A 16,354-nucleotide genomic window follows, 5' to 3' on the forward strand; every position below is an offset into this window, starting at 1 on the left:
TCGCATCCATCTCTGCTTTGCATCTGGTGAAAGTTTCAGCTCTTTTTAAATGCCCTACTTGCATAATTAGGTTAGTGCGAGGAACCTTCAAATCTGCTTTTATCCATCTTATCAGCATGAAAGCATCACAGTAAACGCTGCCATATTCTTTACAAAATGATTTAATATTTACATGAAATGATGAAACTCAACAACAAAGGAGAGAGAAAAAGGATGTAAGTTACAGAACAATGACCAATACTTTCAGCCATTTTGCAATCACCTCAATCCCATAATTTCACATTAGTTACATAAAAAAAAGATGGTTTTCCTAACAAGTTAAAGAGGAAGTACTGCCTTTGTGTTGGACTTGCAAAGAAATATAAGATAAACCTGAACATTTATTTTGGATACTGTTTAAAAAAGGACTGAATTATTTTGAAAATGTCTACAAAGTTTTATGTCATATCCCAATATCAGACACTGTCATCTACTTCTGATGTCATAGCTGCAAACAGGTCCAACAGCTCAAATGGTCAACTCAGACTATGATCTTGATGACATACCATTTGGACACTATAGAACCTAGACTACTGCAAAGAACTGACATAACGGAAGAAAATACACTTTGTCACTCTGCTTATGCAAAATACAGCTTAATCAAAGATCTTACATATTATAAATACATTTTAAAATATATACACAGCAAAACAAATATATGACCTGTATGAAAATAACTTCATAAAGCCAAATGTTTCTTTATCTCATTGAAAGCAGCCTTGGAGGCCTAGTGCAGATCAAGACATGGGGCTCGGGCCGTTGATCACCAAGGAAGTACGATCCAAATAAATTTCATAAGTATTTGAACAACATGTGGAGTGGCTTCCCACTGTTCGGCCCACCGTCAGACCAAACATTTTGGTCGTTTTTCTCCCACTAACAAAGAGACACCTCACCTTGCAGCCAACCAGTGCAGCCTGTCACTCCCAAACATTGAGCCCTCCTTCCTGTTGAAGGTGCAGCTCTGCCAAACAGATTGGTTGGGGGAGGGGCGACAAGGAGTGAGTGCAGGGCAAACAACTTGTTCATGCTTCTCACACACTTCTGACGTCTCACCATCCATCTCAAAGATGTGGTGGCTCCTCTCTGTGGTCAAACTGTGACACTGCGGTGATTATCACAAGGAGGTTCTGCTTTTGACAAGAGAAAAATTCTATTTTCTGGAAACAAAGCACAGTTTAAAAAAGAAAGTGTCAACTCTGTAAGTGCCCTCTGATGTGGGGTCTGGGGGGAGGGGGTTGTATGGTTTTGTCCATGGAAAAAATGTGTTTTTCTTTGTGTGCACTTGTATGTCAGAGATGTTTCTATATACACTATATGTGCAAGTCTCTCAGCCCTTCCCCCTTCCATTTGCTCTAGCTGTTGGTGACAGTGGTGCCGCTTCCCAGTTTTATGATCATTTGTTGGCAGTCGTGAAGGGTCCTCTTGTCTCCCAGCTTCTCCAGGGTGCGGGCTGCATCAGCCAACATACCCACCCTTTGGCCTGGAGCCGACAGGAAGGAGGGAGGAAGGTAGCGGCATGCCAGCATCACAGCCTCTGCCTGCTCCCGCTGGCCTGGCCGTGTCTCACACTCCTCTGCACACATAAAACAAAACGTTCTGTTACCATGGTAACCACAGCCAAGACAGACAAAAAGCGATTAAAATAACTGATTACAATCATTCAGTGACACACAGTGCACTTTAATTCTACTATGTTTCATCTAAATTTATTTATGATATTCAAGCTTTGCATGCTGCTTCAAAGTCATATTTATTTACTTTTTGTATAATAAAAGGCTAGTAAGAGGCTTACTATGACCATAACACAAGGAGAAGCATCCAATCGACACATTAAACTGCAATCTTAAAATGCTTTGGCTTAAAAACAAACCTAAAATAATAAACCATTATACAAATTCTAAAATGCTTCTGCAAACTGGACGAATTGTAAAATTAACAGTCATGTGTCCACACACACCTGTCTTGGCTCCAGGTGTTGCTCTGCGCCTTAGTGAACGATCTAGAAGCTGATGAGTTCTGGTAGGACTGGCTCCTGCCATCAGCCTGGCTGTAGCTTCATGAAGGAACAACTGGAAAAAGATGAAAGAGTAGGAGGAGGAGGGGCAGGAGGAGGGACAAGAGTGAGTGATGATGAGTCACACAATGTTCAGCTCTACCTCAGAGAGGCTTTGAAGCCTTGTGAACAAGGCTGCTAAACGCCCGCCTCAAGGGGTGTGTGTGTGAGTGTGTGTGTGTGTGTGTGTGTGTTGTGACACCTCCCAAATAATATCTTCTACCTGCAAATACATGAATGGGAAGTATGCTTGTCTGTGTATGCAAGGATTGAAATGTAGAGGTAAAAAGTAGTGGCCAACAGTGTTTTACATACTCTTCGCATTGCAGGTCTGAAGCTTTGTGCCAGCTTGCGTAGGGAGCTGAGATCTTGCTGAAAGCCTTGGAGCTCTGGTGGAGAGGCCTGATGAGGGCCCAAAGGGCTACTAGTGCCCACTGACCCGGGTCCTGCGGGACTTGCTCCTTGCTGCTGCACACGCCACACATTGGTCCTCATGACCAATAACAGATCACAAAACAGCAACTCAACGACCTAAAGAAAATCAACAGGATTGGCATTAGCTGCTTTAAAGAAGGTCTGAATTGAAGTGTAGCATGGATTAGACCAGGGGTAGGCAAGTTAGATCCTGGAGAGGTGCAGTCCTGCAGGTTTTAGATGTTTCCCTGCTCCAATACACCTGGTTCAAATTAAATTGATACAACAGCTCATCAACTTCTGCTTAGTGACTCATTCATTGAATCGGGTGTGTTGATGCAAAGCAATATCTAAAACTTTCAGGACTGCAGCTCTCCAGGACCAAACTTGCCTATCCCTGAATTAGCCCCCAAATTGTTTGTAACCTGAAATAAAAATGCAATGCTAAGGGAAACAATATGTAGCTAAGACACTCTATTCTACAGTCATTTAGCAGATGCTTTTCCCCAAAGCATGTAAGAAATATAGTAATAAATAATGCTGAGTGGAATTACAATAATTTGTTTTCATTTTACACTCTTTAAAATGGTTTTTGTCAAAAAATTGTATCAATTCAAACAGTATATTTTAGAAACCAGAAATTTGCTATAGCAGAAAATATATCCCAACACAAAATCCATCTCTTTGTGTGCATGTTCTGCTGTTGGTGGCCCAGTTCTGTGTTGCACTGCAGGTACATTGCACTCCAATGAGACACACATGCAATGCAACTACAATGCACTACAGCTCTGGCCATAGACATGCAGACAAACACACGTGTGCTTTCTGAGCTACATATCCACCAGTATAACCATCTGCTCAATGCCACAGGGTAAGACACTGAGATATCACAGAATGGAGTTGCTAAAGGGGAAACTTTGTCTGGTAAGGTGTGTGGCTTTGTATTATGGAAAAGAGTTAAAGTGGATGTACACTCTAGTGATTATATGCATGTGTGAGTAAATTCCTCTATTTACTTGCTTATTTACTTACAGGCATATGTGTCAATGTCTGCATAGTTTTTTTCTCTTTCTCATGCAAATGCTGTCACCTTCTTGAAATTTCCCTCGCAGAAATAATAAATATCAGTTACACTTCTGTGTGCAAATCGGAATGGCCTTGTGGCTTCCTGTGTGCATACCTTATCTAAAGTGGAGCTGTGGCAGTGTGGTCCCAGGTTGAGGCTGTCTCGGAGCAGAGCGCTGGCCTTGTCAATGTAGCTGAGACTCACCTGGTAGTTTTCTGGCTTGGACAGCAGAGCCCTAACTGCCCTGAATGTGTTCAGACATGCTTTCGGCAGAAGACTCCTGCAGGAACAAGGGGATAAATAAAATAAAATAAAAATCAGATGAAGTACACAGGTTAAAGTGGTGCATGCGAGTGTCAGTGTGTGCACCTTAGCTTGGCATTAACAGGCCAATATTATGCAAAACACATTTAAACTTGTACATTTCTAACTTACTCTGCATTCTGCAGACTGCGGGGCAGATGTTCAACGGTCGGATAAAGTCTCTCTGCTGCAGCGTCATCTCCTTGGAGCCAGTTGATGATGACTATAGCAACTGAAGACCACCACTTGGAGTGCGGGTCACAGCCTGAAGATTGGAGAAAACCAGTTAAGGATTGGACACCAGACAAACAAATATGCAAATGCTTGAATCCCCCACTGGTATCTTTCAGACTTTGCATACATGACAGCACACACAGACAGCAGCTGTCCATATTCTGACCTCTGTATAAATCTATTTGTCTCCTTGGCATTGTCGTGATACGCAAAGAGAGAAAGCACAGATTTTCACAACTGCTTCATGTGGAAAAAAATATTCAGTTTTTAGAATGGGCAGCACACACACTTACAGACTTTTAACACAGTGCGAGCAACCTCAGGCCATGCCAAGAAAAGTCTCCTATTAATATCCCCACGCAGGCTCACTTCCCTCCCTCCTCTCAAGGTGATCACTGAGTTGACAGTGCTGAAGATAAATGAAGTAATCTAGCAAATACCTGCCTTCCACCCAGCCCCCTTTTGCTCAGATCAGTGATCAGTGAAAACAAAGGAAAGTGATGGGAGGGTGAAAGTGAAAATCCAGCTGCTTCACTTCAGTTAGGTAAAAATTGACTTTTTTTTTTTTTAACAAGTCCATTGAGGCAATCTAACAAATTGATCAAATAAGGGAAAAATGCAGGAGATGCTAATGTAACTCCCAAATCAGGACTCTGAATTTTGATCTTTTATCTTCTGGTGCATTTATCAAACAGACAAAAAGCAGCACGAACAGCTTCCATTGTGACATACCAGTCACAATAGCCATGTTGGAACCGATTGCAAAGGACTGGGAGGTGGCACCAGCGGCATCTGATGCACTTATCAACAGCTGGAGGTACTCCAAAGCATCTGCATATTCCCTGATGACAGAAACAGTTACTGGTCAAATGGCTGCAACATCCACAATTATTCACTTTTAAATAAGCATCATAATGAACAGCCTCGTTTTCTTGGTGTCCATTTAAATTTCTGTGTAAACATACAATATAGAAAGACATAAAAAGTGGATGAAGAAGAATCAAATACTCTGCTGTTATGTCTGATGATCTTACCCTTCGCCCTGGCTGGGACTCTTTTCTTCATGAGGCTGGGCAACACAGTGAAGAGCCTTTTCAAGGAGGTGTTCTCTGAATGCCTGAGTCACCTGGGCCAGAGGATCCACTGTAAGAGCAACAACAAACCATTTATTTTACTAATACAAATGTCAGAGAGCATGAATATGTTAGGGAGCTGGGTTGTAGACAGAAAATATCATTAGGATTCAACAGAATAGATTTGGCATAATAAACTTCTGCATTCACTGACCAGTGTTGCCAGCCTGGCTGTAGATGCTTTCTTTAGGTGTGCTGCGAATGGCCCAATCCCCATCCACGAAGAAGCGGTGGCCAAGTGGATGACAAAGCCACTGCATGGCAGGAGGCACGCTGCCACTGGATGACAGACATGCCTGACGTGCGCTGCTCAGGAACACCCGCTGTCAGGGACAAATATCAGGTTTTGGGTCAAAGTTATTTCAAATGGTGAAAATTTAAGGGAAGCGATCTTCAGCCCCCGTTATTATAAGCTACTGCCTTGCAGGTTTAAGATGTTTCCTTTCTAGAACACACCCCACTGAAATAAAAAGCTCTGCACAACCCTGTTAATGACCCACTGGTTTTAGTCAGGTGTGTTGCAGCAGGGAAACATCTAATGCAGGACAGTAGCTCATGAGGACCTAAGTCCTGCTCTAGGGTTTATTAAGAACAATACTTGCGATTAGAAGCCACAGTAGAGAAAATAACCAAATGTCAACTTGAACTATCTTCTGCTTGCATATGAATCACATGAGCTCCATAGAGCCATCAGCAATGTGTGTGAGTACTTTACTCTAACAGCATCTGAGCAAAAACACAACAAAAATGGGCACATGCATAAACACAAGGGACTCACAGATGTGAAATGCAGGATTCTTGGCAAGCTGGCTTTGACTCGTAGAGCTGCAGAGACGTAAACCTCAGCCAAAGTGGCTACAGGCAGACATGAGCCAGCACATTCAGCCAGGTTCACTGCACTTAAAGCCATGTGCACTGCTGACAGGTGGCTGCCATTAAGCTTCCCTGTAAGCATGATCAGAGTACAAGAAAATCACTATAATTTATCAAACCCAGCATTCCACATAAAACATAAGGGGGTTCATGAACAAAATAATTTTATTATAAAAAGGAAAATAGGGAAGAAAAATTATTCTAGTATATAATTAGGAACCATTTTAGCATTTCTCTAAGTTTCTCTTCAATGCCTGATAACCTCAGTAATCCATCCTGTAAAATACAGTCTACCAGACTGATTTAATCTACAACATCTTCCCCACAACCAACCTGTCATGTGAAGTTGGTGCAAGCGGTGGTAAACTAGGGCAGCATCACGGCTGCTTTTGCATGCATCGTCCTGCAGGGGGCGATCAGATCGCAAGCCTCCAGCCCTGCCAGCCAGCCAGCGGCCAACCCAGAGGCGCTGGAGGCAGAATCTTAGTAGAGACCAGAGTGCTGCACAGGCAAGGTCCAACTGGGAGGTGGGCAAGGGGCGACCAAGAGCCTTCAAACAAGTCCGCAGGTTGTGACTGGCCTGAGCAAAATCTCCCTGGAAAGGAGATAAATTGTGAAAGAACTGTTAAATGGTGATGCTGAGTATGATGCAATACTCTCAACAAAGACCTTTATATATGATTTATTTGACAGGTAAAAAAAAAAAAAAAAAAAAAAAAAACTACCCTAGCAAGGTCCAGATCAGCCTGTTTGCGGTGCCTCCAAAACAAGACCGATGATCCCGAATGAGGTCTGGTTACAGGCTCTCCGTACACCAACAGTCGGATCAGTACCCCCGATACCAGAATTCCATTAAGTAGCCAAACCAGCATAGTTGGGAGCATCCAATCCATCCATCCCCAAGAGTCAGCTACAGATTACCACAAATAAAGTAATTTAGGAAAAAGAAAATTTATATTGTAAATAGCAGCTGTGAGTAGAATCATTATTCCAGCTTCAATCCAGCCCATACCTGCGATATCCAAACCCAGGACACTCCTGCCTGCATGGTGGGTGGTAACTTTTGCAGTGCTTCCTGCAGAGGTGCCACTAGATGAGCAGAGCAGTGAGGCCAGAGGATTGAGGGAGAGGAAGAGGAAGGTGAAAGCACACAATGCCATACGGGAACGGTCCAACATGCCGCCGGCATTGCCACCTGCTGCAGATTGGTCCAGCATGCCAGTGTTTGGCTACCACATAGGAAAGTCCAGAGAGACTAGATTAGTGTTGATCAGTCTGTCGCAAGTATTGACAAATATAGCGACTGCACAGTATGTAAGCTGTCAGATGTTGCTGTCAAGGTCGCTAGATCCCTACAATTTTCTTTGGCTTTTTTCATGTCAGAAAAAATGTAACAATCATAGTAGTATAAGTATATCTTATTGTACTGAGATAATTACATGATCTTTAAAGTAAGAAGAGATTCAATGTCTTTCTTCAGCTGGCTTCTTAATAGCCGCAGCATATTCTGAATCTTCATGGCATAAAACATTGGGGGGGGACGAAGACTGAAAAGAAGCAGGGCTACACACCTTTGTGTCCTCCCCCATCGGACTGTCAGGCTCTGAGTCACTTCCACAGTGCGAGAAAGAGGTTGGGGAGCCCACGTCAGAGGCTGGTGGGGTGGGCAGGTCACTCTTTACTTCTACCTGACCATCCACCTCCATGGCAACAAGGTCCTTGAGAGACTCTGAATAAAGAAGAGAACAGTTAGAAAGTTTATCAATGACAGAAAAACAAAACTCAAAATTTTGTTGAAGGCCACACGAGACCGCTTTTAATTGTATCATTTTACAATAAGAGACCTCATCACAGAAGATCAACTAAAAGCCGTATTCGCAATAAGCGGCAGCAGCAGAGTACAGAAAGAGAAAGTTTTAAGAGCATACTGTTTTTCTGGGCTGCCATTTTCAGAGCCAAGTTCTCCTGTTTGAGCTTCTGGTTAGTCTGCTGCAGGTAACGGATGTAGTCTATTGCTTTCCTCAGCACTGCAGACTTGTTGAGCTAAGAAAGAGAAAAGACTTAATGAAACTTAATGTTTTAAAAGGTTGAAACAGAATCTTATAACAGATTACATGAACATCATTTTAAGCAAGGTGTAATGACAAGAATCAAAATCGGATCATCACAAACTCTATTTTCTACCTTGGCTTCAGTCCCAGCCACCAAGTCTTTAAGTTCCACAATTTTATCGTTGATGGAGGAGCGATAGCGTTTCTCAATGGCGTTGTGAGCTGTGCGCTTCTCCCCCTTGTGTGGCTGGCCCAGCGGCTTACCAGAGATGGCGATGCGGTTGATAGGCAGCTTCTCAGCATCAACCATCACAGGCACTGTAGTCAGGATTGTGCCCCCACCCATGAAGGCCTGGAGGAGTAGATTAAGTAACAACAAAATAAACATCTCATGCATAACCTAAGCTGTTAAGTCATCAGCTAAGTACATTGCATGGATTCATGTGTCTACCTGCAGAGAAGTGCTCTGGCCTGGGGTGGTGGTGGTGGCCAGGGATGTCGAGGAAGCCACAGTTGTTACAATACAGGGGTCAGGCTTCAGAGTAGTGAGCAGCAGGGACTCAGCCTTGATGAACTGGGGCTGCAACAGCACCTGAGAAAAAACACACACACACAAAAGGAAAGACACCAAAATATTCAGAAAATGCAAATGAAGATAGTGCATTCAGTTTGTAAGTCCATTCAGGTGCTTTTGGATTTCAACTTCACACACGTACAGGTACTTGCTGTACATGAGATGCTATGGTTTGAACAGGAGGGCTTGTTGATGTGGCCAGTAGGGGAGAGGCAGTGGTCAGCCCATGGAGCTGTGTCTGAATGGCCACTGGCTGGGCACTTGGTGGGGAGGACGACAGGCTGGTGGCAGGTGTGCTCACACTGCTGGGACTGGCAGCTGGAAAACAATGATGGCACAAGAATTTCTTCAGCCTTAAATTAAGCTTAAGTGTTGATACAAACTGGTTCCCCATAAAATCCAACAGTGCATTAAAAAGAAATAGTTTTCTATTGAGTAATACTGGATTCCAGCATAAAGTTAACAAAAGCTACAACTCAATTTTTAACATAAAAAGTCAAACAAAATGAAAATGTAAACCAACCAAATAATAATTACAGTATATTTATCATTATAATAGCATGATCCAATCAAAAAAGTCTAATTACTCATTTCTATGCAAAATGCCCTTCTCTAATGGTTAAGACAGCATTTTCACAAAGACTGTATCATTACAAATACCTTTGTTAATGGGTTTATATGCAACTAGGTGACCTGTCTGCCCTTACGACTACCTGATAACATTCAATGTGTCATCTTAGATTGCTTATCAGCTACAGCTGGGATAATTGTTGCTTCTACCTAACTATCAGGGTTTGTCAGTTTTATCATGTAGCAATAAAAATTTGTTGCATCTAAGAAAAAAAGTAATGAGTAATTTACTACCTCTCTCACGTTCACTCTGAGTCAAAGGATTTTATTATTATTTTATTTTCTTTGTAACTTACCGCTATGAACAAACATATATAGCAAACTTTATACAATGCACATACATTGTTGCATCTACAAGACATATACAATGAGCACTGTCCAGAAAAAGCAGTTCTATTTAGCTGGACTCTTAACACTGCTAAACGAAGTTTATTTGATTACAACAAGGATATGCGATCAGCTGAGAACGAATAACCTGTTGCCCTTGTTTGTTATGTGCAATACACAAGCAGAGCCACCTCACTGGGCACTACATTTTGAACTGTTAGAAAACACACAGTTAACACCAATCTGCTTTAAAACTCCACGGCATCTATTTTCTAAACCATTTACAACTGATGGACAATTTAGATAAAAGGTGATACAACAAAAATCAAGACTTTAAACTGAATTAATATTTAACAGACATGATAACTGAACTAATACACCGATTGTAATTTGCAGAGCTCGACTGAAAGAACTTAACATTATAAGCCACATTCAACTGTTAACGCATGCATTCAGAGTGCTTTTTCTAACTGACTGACACACTGATAATACAATGGGAAAAATTTACTAAGTCACAGCCAAATAAATGCACTTACTGGCCAAAACAAAAGGGTTGTCACCTTGATTTAATTATGCAAATAGGTATGAGCCTCCTATTGGATAATTACTGGATGTCCAAATATTCTTCAGCTGGCAACAAGTTATTTAACCCCATCTGATACAATGAGTAGCTTCCCGTTTCTTAAAACAACCATGTGGATAGACATCCTGTGGTTGTGGAAAAGAAGCTAGTCTGTATAAGAAGGGTCAATTTATTGGCTTGCATCAAGCAGGGAAAAAAAAATCTAAGGAGATTGCAGAAACTACTAAAATTGGGTTAATAACTGTCCAACACATTATTTAAAAACTGGAAATATAGTGGGGAACAATCATCTTCCAGGAAAAAATGTGGTTGAAAAAAAACCTGAATGATGGTGATTGGCAATCACTTACGATAAATGTTTGGTGAAATCAAATCAAAGAAAAACAACAGTAGAACTCAGGGCTATGTTTAATGATGAAAGTAAGAGCATTTCTGCACACACAGTGCATAGGGAACTCAAGGGATTGGCACTCAACATCTATGTAGCCATAAGAAAACCACCTATCAGTGAAGCTAATCACAGAAAAGGGCTTCAATTTGCTCAAGAGCTCAATTTGCTCTGGAGCAATGGAAGGAGGTCATGTTTACCCTGCTCCAGAGTTCTGGGCGCGTCATCGTAAGAAGAGAGAAATCATGTCTACTTGCTACTTTAAAAGCCTGTGTGGGCAGTGCTATGATCTGGGATTGCCAAAGTTGGTCAGGTCTATGTTCTGCAACATTATGTGCTCAAAGGATGAGGTCAGCTGACTAGCTGAATATACTGAATGGGCAGGTTATTCCATCAATTAAATTTTTTCCTCCCTGATGGCACAGGATTATTCCAAGATGACAATGCAGGATCCATCAGGCTCATATTGTAAAAGAATGGTTCAGGGAGCATGAGACATCACTTTCACACCACCAGAGTCCAAACCTTAACACCACCGAGAATCTTTGGGATATGCTGGAGAAGGCTTTGTGCAGTGGTTGGACTCTCCCATCATCAATACAAGATCTTGGTGAAAATTTAATGCAACACTGTATGGACAACAATCTTGTGACTTTGTAGAAGCTTATCGAAACAATGCCGCAGCAAATACTGCCGTAATCAAAGCTAAAGGCGGTCCAACAAAATATTAGAGACCTTCTTGATGGTGACTTTTTTTTCATTTTACGTTCTAAGCATACATTTACATAGATGCAATAAATAAATAAATAAATAAATAAATAAATAAATAAATAAATAGATAGATAAATAAATAAATAAATAAATAAATAAATAAATAAATAAATAAATGGGCCTTTTTCATAACTTGAATAAAGGTTTCACATATCAGTTTCAATGAATCTACCAGCTCCATAAAATAATTTCATATAATTCAGTAAAGATATGAACATACCAAGTTGTACAGTTTTTCAGCAGGACCTAGTCTAATGTGCTCTCCATGCCAAAAAGAAAACCCCTATAAAACTACTCTTATTTGCATTTTCACAAATATAATAAAAGCTTTCACAATTATAAGCTTAGCATGCAAGTCTACACGGTGAAACTGCGAATGGCTCATTAAATAGTTATGATTCTTCATGCTCTGTAGAATAATTCAGTCCAGATTTGAACATCCTTAGTGTTAGTTTTTTAGCAGGACCTGGTCTAATGTGGTCTGGGTCCCCCAAAAGATTCACCCTTTATGTATATAACAGATCAGAAGCTAACTTCATCAAGGTCAGGGTGCATCCCTGAACATTTTGCCGTCTAGGCTCATAGAGTTGAAAAACTAAACGGCCTGATGTTATTTATGTTAGTTAAATGATGGCATGCCACTTCAGACTGTAAATGGTTGCACTCTCACAATTCCCCACCGCCTCTATGTGCAAAGACAGGTGTGTGCGCTCACTCAGGTGTGCACAATCCTACCAGCGGAGCGGAGAGACAGAGAGCATGTATCTAAAAATATGAGGCATGAATATCAGGTAATAACCAGGCTTCACAAGCTTACCCTCCATCCCACCAACAAAACTGAGGTACCAACGTTTACAGTTACAGTATTCACCAACATCTCTGCTCTGTCGTATCTAAAGAGCCGATAGCGTAGATCTAAACTTCAACTGGATCTCAACCACTCCTTTTCCAAGGCCGCGCTTGGCTTCTGATTAGTTAGTAATGCATTTGAGAGCAAAGCAGCGATCCTCTCATAACATTGGTAGATGGCCCAACATGACAACAGTCTACATTAGCGCACAGATCAAGTTATTAAATTGTAACTTTTTTTCCCCCCACTTCAAAAACATCGCACATCGGAGATCCAGCACAGCGCTGGAATACTTTAAGCCCTGTTGATTGATATAATGATCCAAAGTAATGTCGCATTAGGAAAACATTTTCAGATCCTTTAATTATTAAGGCACTGGAATTTCCATCTAAAAAGAAGTTAATCACCCAAAAGGTGTGCTTACCTGTGAAGGTGTTTTGGCTGCTATAGTTGATTCTGGCCTGAGGCTGTTGCTGGGGTTGAGGTGAAGTCTGAGGTGCAAGTGTGGTGAAAAGAGCCTGTGTTGTGGTGCCAAATGCTGGATTTGGTCCCGGTGAGCCATGGGGAGAAGCTGCCTGGGTAGGGGCAGATTGGCTGAGGATTGATTGGGGCTGTTCTACCTGTGGCTGTTCAAGGCTTGGAGCCTGTTGAGGGGAGGGTGGCTGCTGCCTCTGGGTGGAATTGGGAACCTGAGACAGCGGAGACTGCTGGAAGGTGGGATGCTTAAAAGCTTTATCTGGGGTGGAGGAGCTACGGGTGATGGGAGGGCCCAGGAGAGCATCCAAGTGGGGGTTACTACTTAAAATGGAAGAAGTAGATGAAGATGTAGGTGTGGTAGTGGCGATTGGAGGGGCAGCTGAGGTGGTCGGAGATAAACCAGGAATCTCTTCTGTGGGTGTGCCCCCTGAAAAGGGATGGACATCAAAGAGTCCCCCAAATTGCATGTCCTGGTTGTTGATAAGCTGAAGCATGTCTGCAACAGAAAAGAAATAAAGAACCATTAGAAATGTTATTGACTAATTAGTGAAAAAAATCTAAAACTACTTAATCCAAACAACACAGATTGAGCTGTAAATTTATAAGAACTTAGCATTTAATAAGAGATACAGCTCTCAGTTTATGAATAACAGAGCCAACATTTTAGTAAAAAACGGAATCCCCTGCATTGTAAACTAAATTGCAAGCTACAAACCCATCAACCTGTAAGTGCAGCGTTTAAAATATCAGTGCAATTAAAACAACACTTAAAAAACAGTCAGTGTAAAGAAAGAACATCTAATACAAATATAACTGCATTGCAGACAAGGTTTTGCACATCTCTCTAGCAACAAGCTAATGTCAAAGTCAAACTCAAGTATGAATAAACAAACTATTCAAATGCTGAGATGATATACTAGTAAAGTAAAAATGTTTTGTTGTTAAGTTGTTATTTCTACGTCATGGTTGCCAAGTTGTTAAAATTTATTAAATATCAATGTGGCTACTGAAAACAGGTAGAAACTGTTAAAAAATATATTAAAAATTCTTTCATTCTCAAAAAATTCTGGCATGGAGTAGAACCAAAGTTCAAAGCTGAATTAATTTACTTTATTTACTTAATATGCTAATGCACACTGTTCAAACACAAAACCACCTTGCATTAAAAACTTTTATAGAAAATACATAAAGCACCAGTTGGTCTTCTGCTGTCAGTCCATATGTAGTCAGCTATACATAGGAAATTCTGCAGCTGTGCCATAAATGGATGGTGGAAAACTAGCATAATATATATATATATATATATATATATATATATATATATATATATATATATATATATATATATATATATATATATATATATATTTTTTTTTTTTTTTATTCTGAAATCTAACTTGCATGGTCTAACTTAACAGATGCATTTCTGTGTGTGTCTGCAGTGCAACGCAGCAGCCTGAAATGAGTGTTGTGTATGAGGTGATCGTTCTTGACCAATCAGAGCACGTCTCTGAGCCTTGCTATGCTGATCAGCTCAAGACAGGAAAGAGAGGGAGAGCTGTCTAGCTTTACAAGAGGTTACCATCGAGCAGCGTCGCTGAAGGTTATAGTCGGTCATATTTGGGGAGCACGGTCGCAGGATATGCATTGCCATATACTGTTTACGCAGTCCAACTTATCACATTACACGTTGACCAATATCATAAAACGTATATCATCGCGGGAAAACTTCAGAAAATAATATACCACTAATTAATGTCTTAAATTGTCTTAAATCTTTCATGCAGGACAATAAAAAACAAAAAAACTACAGGGTACGCATAAAAGCTACATGCGTGTTTGTGTGTGTTTGTATATATATATATATATATATATATATATATACACAAACACACATACATACATTAAAAATAATCTTAAATGGAGCTTGTGGCTGTAAATAATATATTATACAATTTATCAGCTTGGTAAAGAGTAAAAGACAATATTTGTCAATCCGGTCAAGTGAGACAGTTGAACCCACCAAAGAGGAATGAACGACAGTAACCCCAGTCTGTGGAGCGTGTTGGGGGCGGGGCGCGCTCGCGACAGTTTAGCAGAATGTTAGCTTCACATATTACCTTAGCAAACTTGTTATTATGATCATTCGGACTTATATCTATTTTATGTGTGTGTATGGGAAATATTTCTCATTGTTTTAAAAACATCTGTTGAAACGGCTAATAATATAAGCTTCCATTTGCTTTGCTAAGCTTTAAAAATACTCAGCAGCTAATGGCTAACGTTAGCTAGTTTAATTATGATCGATGAAAGATAAGCTATGAGCTATAAAAACCTGTTAATTGGTAATTATGATGCTTGCATGTTATGTGATGCAGAACACACAAGAAACTAAAAAAAAAAAAAAAAAAAAAACATGCTATGCAGGAGAAATTAGCAAGCGTTATAGCCTTAGCTCTTAAAATATGACTGGCGTAGAGAACAGTAAGATGTAAGTTCTTACCATCAATATCGCTTAAGAGGGCCGTGTCAATATCGCTAGGGTCATTAAGCGACAGTGTTGGATCCAGATTATCCAACGAAGGATCGTCGAAAGGCAGGCGGTTCATCTTGACTTGTGTCTGTTTTTCTTGAGTAGACTTAAGTTGCTCTCGGATAGCACAGCAGGAAAATAAAATCGGTAACTTCTCACGTCGCTACATTTGACAACGAGTCGGTTTCCAAGTCTACCTGAAATGTGTGCAAGATGAGTCCCAACTTATTTTCTCCTTTTTTTCTTTTTATTATTATTCCTACTGATGTGTAAACTGACTACTCACTCCAACCCCCATAATCATCCTAGGTAACTTGTCAAACCAAGCCAAACACTGAAGCTCATTCAACACAAACGTGCTTACGGCCGCAATCGGAGGAACCCGTCAAACCCCTGATGATTGACAGGTGCACCAGCCAATCACTACGTCTGAACTGGATTCCCACGTTCTAATTTCCCAGGGTTGTTTTGATTTTTGAGTAAAGATTTGTCAACCCAAGGAAAACATTGCCATAAATTTATATCAGAACATACAATGAGACATGAATATATATTTAAAGTATAAACTAGTAAGTGGCTCCAAAATACTCACAGGGATCAATTTGAATTGATTTCAAACATCTATAAAACACAGATTTACTAAAATTAAATTTTAAAACGTTTAAAATATATAAAATCGTCACTTTATCAGCCCCTAAGACAACCTTATTAAAATTAACACTATTTCGCCTAAATGTGTATATTTCGAGGTAAACAGCATGGACGCGTTTGTTGTGGGCTTGTCCTCAACAGCCAATAACAGCCGCGTGGGCATGCGCTACTCCTAATCAAGTTTGTATGACTGGAAGCAGCGGCTCCTCCTGTAGAACCAGGAAATTTGTCCAATAGGAAGCTCGGAAACCGAGTGGGGTGATCTGACGTTACAGCTCTGGGCCTAGAGATTACATCATGTATTTCTGTCTTGTAAAAGTGGAGGCAGCTACAGTGGCACAAAGTAAGAATACTTATTTGATAAAAAAAAAAAAAAGATAAGGCAAAATGTCATTCAGATG

At 40.6% G+C, this 16,354-nt stretch overlaps 1 protein-coding gene across 2 annotated transcripts; it reads right to left on the minus strand.

The window, feature by feature from the left end:
- Positions 1-145: 145 nt before the first annotated feature.
- Positions 146-15,647, minus strand: srebf1 (sterol regulatory element binding transcription factor 1). Of its 2 annotated transcripts, none has more exons than XM_041995935.1 (19): positions 15,273-15,647; positions 12,717-13,265; positions 8,886-9,061; positions 8,621-8,761; positions 8,303-8,521; positions 8,047-8,161; positions 7,690-7,847; positions 7,131-7,347; positions 6,844-7,028; positions 6,452-6,713; positions 6,024-6,190; positions 5,400-5,568; positions 5,147-5,255; positions 4,845-4,954; positions 4,011-4,143; positions 3,690-3,855; positions 2,411-2,626; positions 2,000-2,111; positions 146-1,615 (listed from the first exon to the last, which is right to left on the minus strand). In XM_041995935.1, the coding sequence occupies exons 1-19, from the start codon at positions 15,376-15,378 to the stop codon at positions 1,395-1,397; spliced, it is 3,531 nt and encodes a 1,176-aa protein (XP_041851869.1). In that variant the 5' UTR covers positions 15,379-15,647; the 3' UTR covers positions 146-1,394. The 2 variants fall into 2 exon arrangements, with proteins under 2 accessions (XP_041851869.1, XP_041851863.1); XM_041995929.1 differs by having other exon boundaries at positions 8,880-9,061; positions 15,273-15,646.
- Between the last annotated feature and the right edge of the window lie 707 nt (positions 15,648-16,354).

The sequence above is a fragment of the Melanotaenia boesemani genome, chromosome 2 (genome assembly GCF_017639745.1).
Source record: "Melanotaenia boesemani isolate fMelBoe1 chromosome 2, fMelBoe1.pri, whole genome shotgun sequence".
In the NCBI taxonomy this organism is placed as follows: domain Eukaryota; kingdom Metazoa; phylum Chordata; class Actinopteri; order Atheriniformes; family Melanotaeniidae; genus Melanotaenia; species Melanotaenia boesemani.

What these genes read in the sequence shown, in the direction of transcription:
- srebf1 (XM_041995929.1), bottom strand. Translation starts at nt 15,378, where the DNA reads ATGAACCGCCTGCCTTTCGACGATCCTTCGTTGGATAATCTGGATCCA. An exon ending in TACAGCAAGTACCTGTACGT is followed by an intron (nt 8,762 to 8,879) that starts GTGTGAAGTTGA and finishes GTTTTTTCTCAG; the next exon opens with GTGCTGTTGCAGCCCCAGTT. An exon ending in CGCAGTCTGCAGAATGCAGA is followed by an intron (nt 3,856 to 4,010) that starts GTAAGTTAGAAA and finishes TTGTTCCTGCAG; the next exon opens with GAGTCTTCTGCCGAAAGCAT.